The sequence below is a fragment of the Scyliorhinus torazame genome, chromosome 10 (assembly GCF_047496885.1).
Source record: "Scyliorhinus torazame isolate Kashiwa2021f chromosome 10, sScyTor2.1, whole genome shotgun sequence".
Classification (NCBI taxonomy): Eukaryota; Metazoa; Chordata; class Chondrichthyes; order Carcharhiniformes; family Scyliorhinidae; genus Scyliorhinus; species Scyliorhinus torazame.
In genome coordinates, this window is record NC_092716.1 from 65,364,700 (window position 1) to 65,377,849 (window position 13,150).

General features: G+C 50.4%; 1 protein-coding gene across 1 annotated transcript in view; it reads left to right on the plus strand.

Moving 5' to 3' along the window:
* The first annotated feature begins 719 nt into the window (after positions 1 to 719).
* LOC140384821 (uncharacterized) overlaps positions 720 to 13,150 on the plus strand; it is a 63,634-nt gene continuing 51,203 nt past the window's right edge. Inside the window, exon 1 of the mRNA XM_072466792.1 lies at positions 720 to 855. Coding sequence (XP_072322893.1) covers positions 775 to 855 — 81 coding nt within the window. The 5' untranslated portion in view covers positions 720 to 774. The remainder of the gene's footprint in view (positions 856 to 13,150) is intronic.

Below are 13,150 nucleotides of genomic sequence, written 5' to 3' on the forward strand. Positions count from 1 at the left end.
GCTAGCACCTTCCAAACCCACGCCGGCTACCACCTAGAAGGCCAAGGGCAGCAGACATATGAGAACACCATCACCTTCCAGTTCCTCCCTAAGGTGTACACTACCTTGACTTGGGACTGTTATCGCCCTTCCTTCACTGTCGCTGGGTCAAAATCCTGGAACTCCCTCCCTGGCAGCACAGTGTGTGTACCTCCACCACATGGACAGCAGCCATTCAAGAAGGCCGCACACCTCCACCTTCTCAGGGGCAACTAGCAGTGCAGGCCTAACTAGCCAGTGACACCCACACCCCAAGAAAGAGCAAAAAGTCCATTCCTGTAGTTTACCCGAAAATGTCATTTCCTCCTAACACGTTGCAGGTTGTGTTAATTTGTAGAAGATAAGTTATATTGCGTCTCTTACCGGTTTCTGGGTTTGCATTTCCACTCTTGTCATTTTCCCCGTGGTACCTGACTGAACCTTTTCTATTTTGTTGGTAAATCTAAAGCAGTCACTGCCTCAGGGTCTAACTCACGGCGGTGGTGAGGGGGAGGGAGGGGGGGTGTCATTTTCTAGACAGTGAATGGAGGAGGGTGCGGGGGGGGGTTGTCATGTTCTAGAACAGTGAATGGGGGGTTGGTCATGTTCTAGAACAGTGAATTAGGGGTTGCAATTGTGCACCTTCCCACATTGAGGTAGCACTGACAAGGAGCTACAAGAGCACAGGGGAACGTCACGGTGGAGGAAAGCAATAGCGTTTCAGGCGAGAAGGCGAGTGGCCAATGTGCCCTGGAAATGGGAGGCCCTTGTCCAGACTGGATCGACGGCAGGAACGCGCGAGTTCTGAAAGTCAGCAACGAGAGGGAAAAGTGCCGGGTATGTGTGACACTGGGAGGAGATGCATTCACACAGTTTACAGAAACAGCCATAGACCTAACCCTGCACCCCCTGCTGTTATTAATAATAACTGCAAGGACACCACTCTGGGGCAAATAACAATGTATTTATCACCCAGGGGGCTCTGTTGGGAGAATATATTTTATAATGGTAAGTGCTGGGAATACTCAGGAGCAGCATCAGTGAACAGAGATATCCAGGGTCCAGTGTCAGTCCAAAAAATACATATTGGACTCAAAATGTTAACTCGGTGTCTCTGCCCACAGACGCTGTCGGATCAACTGAGTATTTCCAGCACCTCCTGTCTTTATTTCACATTTCCAGCATTTGCAGTATTTTGATTTTCTTTTAAAATAGCATCACCGAGGATAGATAAAACCAGTTGAAAAATGATGAACAGCCAACTGCCTCTGTTGTATCTGTCCTTTATTACATCACAGTAAGTATGGCAACAAATAAACATTCCTCTTCCCTTCCCGAATCATAGAATAGTTACAGTGCAAAAGGGGGCCGACCATTCAGTCCTTCATGGCTCTGCTAGCCCACTGCCTCTCTCCTTGGCCCTGCAAAATCTTCTCCCTTTGGACACTTATTCAATTTCCTTTTGAAAGCCACACTCCCAGGCCGTGCATTCCAGGTTCTAACTGTTTGTGCCCAACAAATGTTTCATATCACCTCTGGTTCCTTTTCTGTCACTTTATTTGTGGTTTTTGACCCTTCTGGGAATCAATCTAAATTTTCACACCTTTTTTTCTTACCTCCCAATACAGTCAAAAGGTTTTAACCTGCTATAATAAAAATACCTTGCAAATAATTACAGTAATATTGGTAATCATGCAGGCAGATGTCTAGATATCCAAATGGTGTCAGCTTTGTTTTAGGTAGGTATTTTTAGTTGAGAAAGACTACATTTAAAAATTCCCTGCATATAGTTGACTGGCCACTGCTTCCAGCTGGGAGATAATTACATATTATTTTACTGTGCAGACATTATTTAGTTTTGCACGATAAACACAATCTCATTTTATAAATCTATCTCTTCATCACTTCTTATGATTTTTGCAGAGACTATTAACATTTAATTTGCGGTGCCGCTCTGGGCAAGTGCGTGGTCAATTCCATGTGACCCAGAGTCACAACACAAGTAAATTAACCAATAATTCTTGTAAGAATACCCAAAGTCTTTGGCCCTTAGCTGGCCAATAAATACAGTCACCAGGTTTCTAGGTTGAAAATATTTTATTGAGGCATTTATACTTTTAAAAAATAATTTTAGAGTACCCAATTTTTTTTCCCAATTAAGGGGCAATTTAGCATCGCCAATCCACCTACCCTGCACATCTTTGGGTTGTGGGAGTGAAACCCACGCAAACACGGGGAGAATGTGCAAACTCCACACGGACAGTGACCCAGAGCTGGAATCGAACCTGGGATCTCAGCGCAGTGAGGCAGCAGTGCTAACCACTGCACCACCGTGCTGCTGCCCACTAGGCATTTATACTTTTAACAGTTTTAAACATCAGGTTTCAACAAGAAAAAAACAATATAACAAACACACACCCCAGTGACAAACCCCAGCCAACATGGCTTACACACACAGTACCACCTTCCCCAGCACTCCTTCCACTGGTTCTCCTGCCCTTACTCGCGTCCCCCCCCCCCCCCCCCGCCCCGTCCCCCCTCCCCCGCCCCCACCTGCTGACTGCCTAGTTTTTCTCGAAGAAGTCGATGAATGGCTGCCTTCTCCAGGCAAACCCCTGCAGCGATCCCCTCAAGGCGAATTTGATTTCCTCGAGTCTGGGAAACCCCGCCATGTTGCTAACCCATACTTGCATCTTGTAGATAGTACACAGGGCTGCCACTGCCACTGTTCATCGGTGGTGGAAGATTTGAATGTTTGTGGAAGGAGGAGCAATCAAGCGGGCTGCTTCGTCCTGGATAGTGTTGAGCTTCTTAGGTGTTGAAGCTGCACTCATCCAGGCAAGTGGAGAGTATTCCATCACACTCCTGGCTTGTGCCTTGTAGATGGTTGACAGGCTTTGGGGGGTCAGGAGGTGAGTTATTCGCCATAGGATTCCTGGCCTTTGACCTGCCCTGGTAGTCACAGTATTAATATGGCTGGCCCAGTTCAGTTTCTGATCAATGGTAACCCCCCCAGGATGTTGATTGTGGGCGATTCAGCGATGGTAATACCATTGAATGTTAAGGGACGGTGGTTAGATCCTCTCCTCTAGGAGATGGTTATTGTTTGGCACTTGTGTGGCACAAGTGTAACTTGCCACTTGTCAGCTCAAGCCTGGATATTGTCCAGGTCTTGCTGCATTTGGACATGGACTGCTTCATTATCCGAGGAGTCGCGAATGGTGCTGAACATTGTGCAGTCATCCACAAACATCCCCACTTCTGACCTTATGATGGAAGGGAGGTCATTGATGAAGCAGCTGAAGATGGTTGGGCCTAGGACACTGCCCCAACTCCATACCCAGCAAATATTTACTGCCTTGCAACCCTTGTTATTCCCCCTCGCTGATCCCCATTTCCACCCATTCAATTCTAACTCAATATGTGTTAACCATCCATCACCAGAACCACAATCTGCAACCTCATGGCCCGGCATATCTCCCACTCTACCATTACCACCAAGCCAGGGGATCAACCCTGGTTCAATGAAGAGTGCATCAGAACATGCCATGGAGTGATGTCCTGGAGTTGAGATGATTGACCTCCAACCACCACAACCATCTTCCTTTGTGCCAGGTATGACTCCAACCAGTGGTGAGTTTTCTCCCTGATTCCCATTGACTCCACTTTAGCTAGGACTCCTTGATCCCATACTCGATCAAATGCTATCTTGATGTCAGGGGCAGTCACTCTCACCTCACCTCTGGCAATCAGCTCTTTTATCCATGTTTGAACCAAGGCTATAATGAGGTCAGGAGCTGAGTGACCCTGGCGGAACCCAAACTGAGCATTAGTGAGCAGGCTTGCTGAGTAAGTGCCGCTTGATAGCACTGATGATGACTCCTTCCATCACTTTTCTGATGATGGAGAGTAGACTGATGGGACGGTAATTGGCTGGGTTGGATTTGTCCTGTTTCTTCAGTACAGGATACACCTGGGCAATTTTCCACATTGCCGCGTAGATGCAGGTGTTGTAGCTGTACTGGAACAGCTTGGCTAGGGGTGCGGCAAGTTCTGGAGCACAGGTCTTCAGTACTATTGTCAGAATATTATCAGGACCCAAAGCCTTTGCAGTATCCAGTGCCTTCAGCCGTTTCCTGATATCACATGGAGTGAATCGCATTGGTTGAACACTGACATTGTGATGCTGGGGACCTCTGGAGGAGACCGAGATGGATCATCCACTCGACACTGCTGGCTGAAGATTGTTGTGAATGCTTCAGCCTTGTCTTTTTCACATATATGCTGGGCTCCCCCATCATTGAGGATGGGGATATTTGTGGAGCCTCCTCTCTGGTGAGTTGTTTAATTGTCCACCACCATTCACGGCTAGATGTGGCAGGGCTGCAGAGCTTAAATCTGATGCGTTGGTTGTGGAATCGCTTACCTCTGTCTATTACTTGCTGCTTATGCTGTTTGGCACACAAGTAGTCCTGTGTTGTAGCTTCACCAGGTCGACACCTTACTTTTCGGTATGCCTGGTTTTGCTCCTGGCATGTTCTGATGCACTCTTCATTGAACCAGGGTTGATCCCCTGGCTTGGTGGTAATGGTAGAGTGGGAGATATGCCGGGCCTTGAGATTGCAGATTGTGGTTCTGGTGATGGATGGTTAACACATATTGAGTTAGAATTGAATGGGTGGAAATGGGGATCAGAGAGGGGGAATAACCAGGTTTGCAAGGCAGTAAATATTTGCTGTGTATGGAGTTGAGAAACTGATTGAAGAAATGAACATCTGGAGAACTGGCATGGGGATGGTCTAAAGATAGTTGTTCTTCCTCCTCATGTCTGGTCCACACTGCTGGATGAATCTTCAGGGAGGTTAAAAACGAGTGAGCATAGCCCCCTTCGGAGACAAATAAGGGTGTAGAAGTTCCTGACTTGCTACTGCTTATAGGGCAGCATGGTAGCATAGTGGTTAGCACTGTGGCTTTACAGCGCCAGGGTCCCAGGTTCGATTCCCTGCTGGGTCACTATCTGTGCGGAGTCTGCACGTTCTCCCCGTGTCTGCGTGGGTTTCCTCCAGGTGCTCCAGTTTCCTCCCACATTCCAAAGACGTGCAGGTTATGTGGATTGACCAAGCTAAATTGCCTTATTGTCCAAAAAAGTTAGGAGGGGTTATTGGATTAGGGGGATAGGGTGGAAGTCAGGGCTTAAGTGGTTCGGTGCAGACTCGATGGGCCGAATGGTCTCCTTCTGCACTGAATGTTCTAAGTTCTACAGTACACCCAATAATTTGCTACCTGCACATTCTCACCGATTCCTCCATCTCCTGTGGCTAGAAGAAAGCAGCACCTACCTGGTGACTCTGTTGCTTGATCTTCAGAGAAGGTTCAGCTTTCTGACGTTGGAGATACTCTGGTTTTCACAGAAACTGTGCATAGTTCCTCCTGTAGCAAGATTAAGGGATGATAATCCTCATCACAGAGTACTTAAAGGAAGTGGCCCAAGAAAGAGTAGATCCATTGGTGGTAATTTTCCCAAAATTCTTTGGACTCTGGAATGGTCCCGACTCTGGTTTTCTGCCGCATGCGCAGAACCGCCGGCATATTTTCTTCACATGCGCAGGGGGTTTCTTCTCTGCGCCGGCCATGGCGGAGCCTTACAGAGCGCGGCGCGGAGGGAAGGAATGCCCCAATGGCACAGGCCCACCCATATATCGGTGGGCCCCGATCACAGGCCAGGCCCCCAGGGGCCAGTTCCCCCCGCGCCCCCCCTGAGGGCCCCACTAGACAGCCGACATGCCAGGTCCCGCCGGGATGGACCATGTCCATTTCACGCCAGCGGGACTGGCCGAAAACGGGCGGCCACTCGGCCCATCAGGGCCCGGAGTATTGCCGGGGGTGCAGCTGCCAACGGCCCCCGACCGGCGCGGCGCGATCCCCGCCGTAAAACCGGTGCTGGAGAATTGGGCAGCCTGCGTCGGAGCAGCGGAGCGGGATTCACGCCGCCTCCCCGCCGATTCTCCGACCCGGCAGGGGGTCGGAGAACCCTGCCCATTATTTCCAAATTTGCAGATGATACAAAGTTGGGTGGGAGGGTGAGCTGTGAGGAGGATGCAGAGATGCTTCAGTGGGATTTGGACAGGCTGAGTGAGTGGGCATATGCATGGCAGATGCAGTATAATGTGGATAAATCTGAGGTTATCCACCTCGGTAGCAAAAACAGGGAGGCAGATTATTGTTTGAATGGGTGTAAATTGAGAGAGGTGGATACTCGTGCATCAGTCGCTGAAAGTAAGCGCACAGGGATAGCAGGCAGTAAAGAAGGCAAATGGTATGTTGGCCTTCATAGTGAGAGGAATTGAGTGTTGAAATAAAGATGTGTTTTTTAAAAATCTTTTTATTGGCATTTTCCACATTTATCAACAGTTATGTACATTTTTTGCCACGTTAATTTATTGTATTCTACAGAAAAGTTTATCTTTTTCTTCCCTTAATTTACTTTATGTACATTTTGCCACCCTCTGGCTTGGCTTGTGGTCCCTTCTGACCGCCCCACCCCCACCCCTCCCTGCCCTCCCCCCCTTGTTTTCGGATCTTATTCTTCGTTACTGGCCTCAGACAGAGTTTGGAACAGGCCGACGAACTGCCCCCATGTACCTAGGAAGCCTTCCTCCGACCCTCGGCTGGCACACTTGAACTTCTCCAGGTGGAGAAATTCCAGAAGGTCAGCGAGCCAGTCTGCAGCTGTGGGTGGTGCTGCCAATCGCCAGCCGAGCAGGATTCTCCAGCGTGCGATTAGGGAAGCAAAAGCGAGGGCGTTGGCCCCCTTCCCCATGTGTAACTCTGGCTGCTACGATACCCCGAAGATTGCCACTATTGGGCATGGCTTCACCCTATCCCCCACAACCTTGGACATTGCCTCGGAGAAGGCTGTCCAGAACCCAGCAAGCTTGGGGCAAGCCCAAAACATGTGGGTGTGGTTGGCCGGGCCCCTCTGGCACCGCTCACATTTGTCCTTCACCTCCGGGAAGAACTTGCTCATTCGGGTTCTGATCAGGTGCGCTCTGTGCACCACTTTGAGCTGCATTAGGCTTAGCCTTGCGCAGGAGGAGGTGGAGTTGGCCCTGCTCAGTACTTCGCTCCAGAGTCCCCACCCCACCTCTGTCCCCAGTTCGTCCTCCCATTTCCGTCTGGTCTCATCCAACGGTGTTCGAGCTCTGTCCAGTAACTGTCCGTACATTTTCCCACATGGTCCCCCTTCTTTGCTGCTTGTGCCTATCAGGTCCTCTAATAGTGTGGTTTCTGGGGCCCTAGGGTACCCTACTGTCTCTTTGCGGAGGAAGTATTTTATTTGCAGGTGCCTCATTTCCTGTCCTTTCGGTAGTCTCCACTTCTCCGTCCGTTCGTCCAATGTTGCCAGTCTGTGCCCCACGTAGAAGTCTCTGACCGTCAGTGTGCCCCCGTCTCTTCTCCATCTTTTGAAGGTGGTGTCCAGCATGGCTGGGGGGAATTTGTGATTGCCGTAGATGGGGGCCATCTTAGCCCGAAGTGATGTCTCAGTTGGGTCCACGTTCTCGGTGTGGCCGCTACCACTGGGCTTGTTGTGTATTTTGACGAGGGGGATGGGAGTGCTGCTGTGGCCAGGGCCCAGAGGGTCGTTCCTTTACAGGAGGTCTCCTCCATCTGTACCCACTCTGAGTCGGATTCGTGTACCCATCCCCTCACTCTTTCTGCCGTTGCTGCCCAGTGGTAGCATTGTAGATTCGGTAAGGCCAAGCCACCTTTGATTTTCCTTCTTTGCAGAGTCGGTTTGGGAATTCTCGGGTTCTTACCCCCCACACAAGCGCCATGATTAGACTGTCTACATTTTGGAAAAAGGCCTTGGGGATGAAGATCGGTATGGATCTGAACAGGAAGCGGAACCGTGGCAGTACGTTTGTCTGCACACTCCCTGCCAGGGAGAGTGGGAGCGAGCCCCACCTCTGTATGTCCTTTTTTACTTCCTCCAGAAGGCTGGTCAGGTTCCACTTGTGGATCTGTGTCCAATCTCTGGCTATTTGGATCCCCAAGTAACGGAATCTGTCCTGGGCCGTTTTAAAAGGGAGCCCCTCAGCTCTCTCCCTCCCCAAATTGGGTTCACTGGAATGCCTCACTTATTCCCATATTAAGTTTGTAGCTCGAAAAGGGTCAAAACTCTTTCAGGATCTGCATGATTGTCTTCAGTCCCTCCTGTGGCTTTGAGACATAAAACAGCAGGTCACCAGAATGAATTCTATGCTCTCTGTCTCCTCTCTGGATGCCCTTCCAGCTTTTTGCGTCCCACAGGGCTATCGCCAGGCGTTCAATCGCTAGCGCGAACAAGAGCGGGGACAACGGGCAGCCTTGCCTTGTTCCTCTCTGTAGCTGGAAGTATTCAGAGCTGGTGGTGTTTGTTCGGATGCTCGCTTTGGGAGCCTCACCCAGGCAGTGATTCCCGCTCCTCGCCCGTTCCAGTACTTCGAGGAGGTAGTTCAATTTGACTCTGTCGAAGGCCTTTTCTGCATCCTGGGAGAAGGTCACCTCTGGAGCTCTCTCCCCAGGGTGGCCGGAGGGGGGGGGGGAGGGGGGGGGGGGGGGTATCAGAGGACATTCTTACATTCAGCAGCCACCTGATGTTTGTAGTGAGTTGCCTACCCTTGACAAAGCTCGTTTGGTCCTCTGCAGCCACTTCCGGTCCGCAGCCTTCCATGACCTTTGTGAGTATTTTCGCATCAACATTCAGCAGCGAACTGGGTCTTTATGATCCGCATTTCGTTGGGTTTCTATCCTTTTTGGGTATAAGTGAGATTGTGGCCTGCGCCAGCATAGGTGGCAGGGTGCCCCTTGCCAGCGAGTCCGCAAACATATCCCTAGGTGTGGGTGGGGCCAGGGCTGCCGCAAATTTTTTATAAAAGTCCTCCAGGAACACGTCGGGTCCCGGTGCTTTCCCCGCCTGCATGGAGCTGATGCTCTCCATGATTTCTCCCAGGTCTATTGGTGCTTCCAGCTCCCCCCGTCTGTCTTCCCCACATATGGTAGTTCCAGTCCGTCGAGGAACTGTTTCATCCTCTCGTCCCCGTCGGGGGGCTCGGACGTGTACAGTTCCCAGTAAAAGGTCTCAAATGCCTTAATTGACCTCCTTTGGTTCTGTTACCAGTCTGCCTCTGCTATTCTTTACCTGGGCTATTTCCCTCGCGGCTGTCTGCTTTCTCAGCTGGTGAGCCAATAGATGGCCAGCCTTGTCTCCGTGTTCGTAGAAGGTCCCCCTTGTCTGGCGGAGTTGGTACACTGCTTTCCTGGTGGATAGCAGGTTAAAGTCCATTTGCAGCTTTTTCCTTTCCGCCAGCAGCTCTACGGTTCAGGGCCTCGGAGCATTTTCTGTCATTTCCAGAATGGAGTCCACTAGCTGCCGCCAGGCCAACTTCTATTCCCTATCTCTGCTTGCCTTGTAGGCTATGATTTCTCCTCTAATCACGGCCTTCAGTGCCTCCCAAAAGGTGGAGGGTGAGACCTCCCCGTTTTGGTTGTTATTAACTTAATCGTCTCTGGCCTGCGGTGTAATTTTGGCAGAAGGCCTTGTCGGCCAGGAGATCCGTCTCTAGCCTCATGTGGGGCGCAGGGCACGGCCTGTCTCCAACCTCACATCCATGTAATGTGCAGCGTGGTCGGACATAACAATGTTTCCTATTGCCAACTCCACGGGAACTTGAAGATCCTGAATGTTGGTTCCACTGGTTCACACAACAGCAGCAGCATAGGCAGCTGGGTAAGCTTGTGTGCCCTTGACCTGTGAAGTTGGGCAGTTAACATTCAGTTAGGCTCCATGGGCGGCATTCTCTATCTCGCCAGACGGCCAATTGGGTTTCCCCATTGTGGGCAGCCCCATGCCGTCGGGAAATCTCCCGGTTTGGGTGCGCTGCCGGCGCTACGGAGAATCCCGACAGCGGATAAGCCAGTGCCATATCTACGGAAATTCTCAGTCAGATTTCTTGTGTTGTTGGCAACAACTAGGGAAGATGTGAACGTGCAGGACAAAGAGCAGAGCGATTCCCCAGTTTTTAAACAGATCCACAACTGCGTTGAGAGGATCGGTGCCGTATAAAGATAAAGGAAAGTCGCCACAGTTCCAGATGATCGGAGGCAGCTTTCCCCTTTGAGGGGAGAGAGCTGACTGCTGGTGATTTAACCTGAGGATCACCACACCTCAGGCAAGGGGCAAGATTGAGAAGGCAGAGGCGTTCATGAATAACCTCAGCTGGTACCGGGATTGAACCCACGCTGCTGACCTCGCTCTGCATCATGAACTAGCTGTCCAGCCAACTGAGCTAAACCAACGGTTCTTCCCCTCAAAGGGAAAGCAGTCTTATATAGTGGGTTACCAAATCAACGGCAAAATCTAGCAAACCATAGGCCAGGATTTTACGGCCTCTCCCGCCCAGTGGGATATTCCTATCCGCAGAACTGAATGGAAATTTAAATGGCTCGCCCCATCCACTGGGGCAGATTGACTGCGGCAGGGCTGTAAAATCATGGCCAGAATGTTGGCTATGCTGCAATCAGAAAATTGAACAGTTGGTGCTTCTTTTGTCTGCGAATGAAATAAGTTCCATTACTGACTTTTTATTTACTTTAAGACTACTTTCACACTAGCATCTTGCACCTGCTTGGATTTGTGACAAACTTGCAACATCAGGAGCAGTCAGTCCCCCTCTTAAAGGCCTGTGAAAGCCTTAAATACTGTGATCACAGGTGGATCTGCTGTCAGTTGTTGCTGCAGAATTACTGTTTACCTGACAGCAGGAGATTTCTTTCAACTGCGAGTAAAGTTAAAGGCAGTTAGTCATGGCAAGAAATGACGGCACAGTTTCCTACTGTGAATTGGAAAGCAGCGGACCTGCTATCAGAATTTCAGCTTTTCAAGAAAGGAGTCTGTCATAATATCCACTCATGTATATAATGAGAGGCAGACAGGCTGTGATTGACACACAGGATAACCAATGAACACACATGACACAGAACAACCAATCACCAGACAGGACACCACCACTATAAAGCCCACAGGACATTCAGATTCTCTCTCTCTCTCACAGGACACAGCTACTGAGATAGTTAGACTGCACAAGCCAGTGAGCACTATCTCCATGTGGTAGAGAGCTAGTCTGGTCAAGCCAGTAGAAGGTTATCAGTTAGATTAATAGAATGTCAACTCACAGCAGATTATGTACAGCAATCAGCAAGTTCAATAAAACTGTGTTGGACCATCTCCTTTGTCAGAAGCCTGTTTCTAGTTTCACTCAATCCAGTTGCAGTCAACGTTGAACCAACTCACTTAACACATCATGGTACCACGGAGCTATTAATTCTAACCAACCTACCTCGAGTGAATCTGCAACGACCAGCAAGCAGCCATCCAGCGGCATGGAAAGAATCCAGCCTCCTCTGCAACTCCGGATCTCCGGCAACCTCGGCGCCAACTGGAAAGTCTTCAAACAGACGTTCCTCCTGTACATTGAGGCCTCCGACCTCGAGGCAGCATCGGATGCCAGAAAGATCGCGCTGTTCCTGTCGACTGTGAGGGATCAAGCCATCCACATCTACAACTCGCTCACGTTTGCCGATGGCGAAGACAAGACAAAGTTCAAGACAGTTCTGCTGAAATTCGACAGCCACTGCGACATTGAGGTGAATGAGAGCTTTGAACAGTACATCTTCCAACAGAGGCTTCAGGGTAAGGATGAACCTTTTCAGTCCTTCTTGACCCATCTCCGCATCCTAGCGCAGTCATGTAATTATGATTCGACGACTGATTCCATGATCCGGGATCAGATCGTTTTCGGGGTCCAGTCCAACTCCCTGTGGGAGCAGCTCCCCAAAATCAAACAGTTGACCCTCTCAGTCACCATCGAAACGTGCGTTGTCCATGAGCATGCCAGAAATCGTTACTACCGCAACAGGGCGGCAGAAACTGCCAAACTGGCCTCCCACGAGGCAGAAAGGGTGCAGGCCATAGCGAAAACGCAAGGCTGAGCATCGAGGAGAGTGGCCGTTTCGCGCGGTTTTCCCGGGTCCCTACGCATGCGCGCCACGACCGGGTGGACGATGAGGCCGAAGACCCTAATGCGAACGTCGGCCGACCGTACTGCGCCTGCACGATGGTGCAATGAACGCGCTGACGTCAGCGTCATGACGTGTCCAAATTGTGGCTCCGCCCATTTAAAGCGGCAATGTCCAGCCAAAGGAAGGCGATGTCTACAGTGTGGAAAGCCTGGCCACTACGCGGCCTTCTGCATGTCCGCTCCACCGGACAACAGCCAGCGATCCCAGCTGCAGCGCAGACGTGTCCGCTGCGTACAACAATGCATAAGGATTCTGATCCCGACATCCCAACAGACCCCGATGCTGACTGCCTCGAGTCTCCATATCCGGTGGGCATCATCACCACACGCTAGCTGGTCTACACCGTGCCTGCAAACCGCCTTTCAATCCTGAGTGTGGATCTTGACGACGAGTGGTGTGCTGTCATCACGGTCAATCAGTCTCTCATCCGATTTAAATTGGATACTGGTGCGTCTGCAAACCTCATATCACAGTCGGACCTCGACAGCATCCGAGACCAACCTAGCATTCTTCCACCAGCCTGCCAGCTCCTTGACTATAAAGGTAATGTCATAGCTGCCAGTGGATCATGTCAGCTAGGTGTATCTCAAAAGGCAATCAAGGCGACGTTAAGATTCGAGATCGTCCGGCCTGACAAGGCATCCCTGCTCTGTGCTCGGGCATGCAAACTCCTGAATCTGGTCCAGCGAGTCCATGCCATGTCCTCGACACCGGCGACGACCTCGCCCAATGCGAATCTCCAGGCTGAGATAGATGACAGTCTCACACAATACCATAGTGTGTTTGAACATAGAACATAGAACATAGAAAAATACAGCACAGAACAGGCCCTTCGGCCCATGATGTTGTGCCGAACCTTTGTCCCAGATTAATCATAGATTATCATTGAATTTACAGTGCAGAAGGAGGCCATTCGGCCCTTTGAGTCTGCACCAGCTCTTGGAAAGAGCACCCTACCCAAACTCAACACTTCCACCCAACACCAAGGGCAATTTGGACATTAAGGGCAATT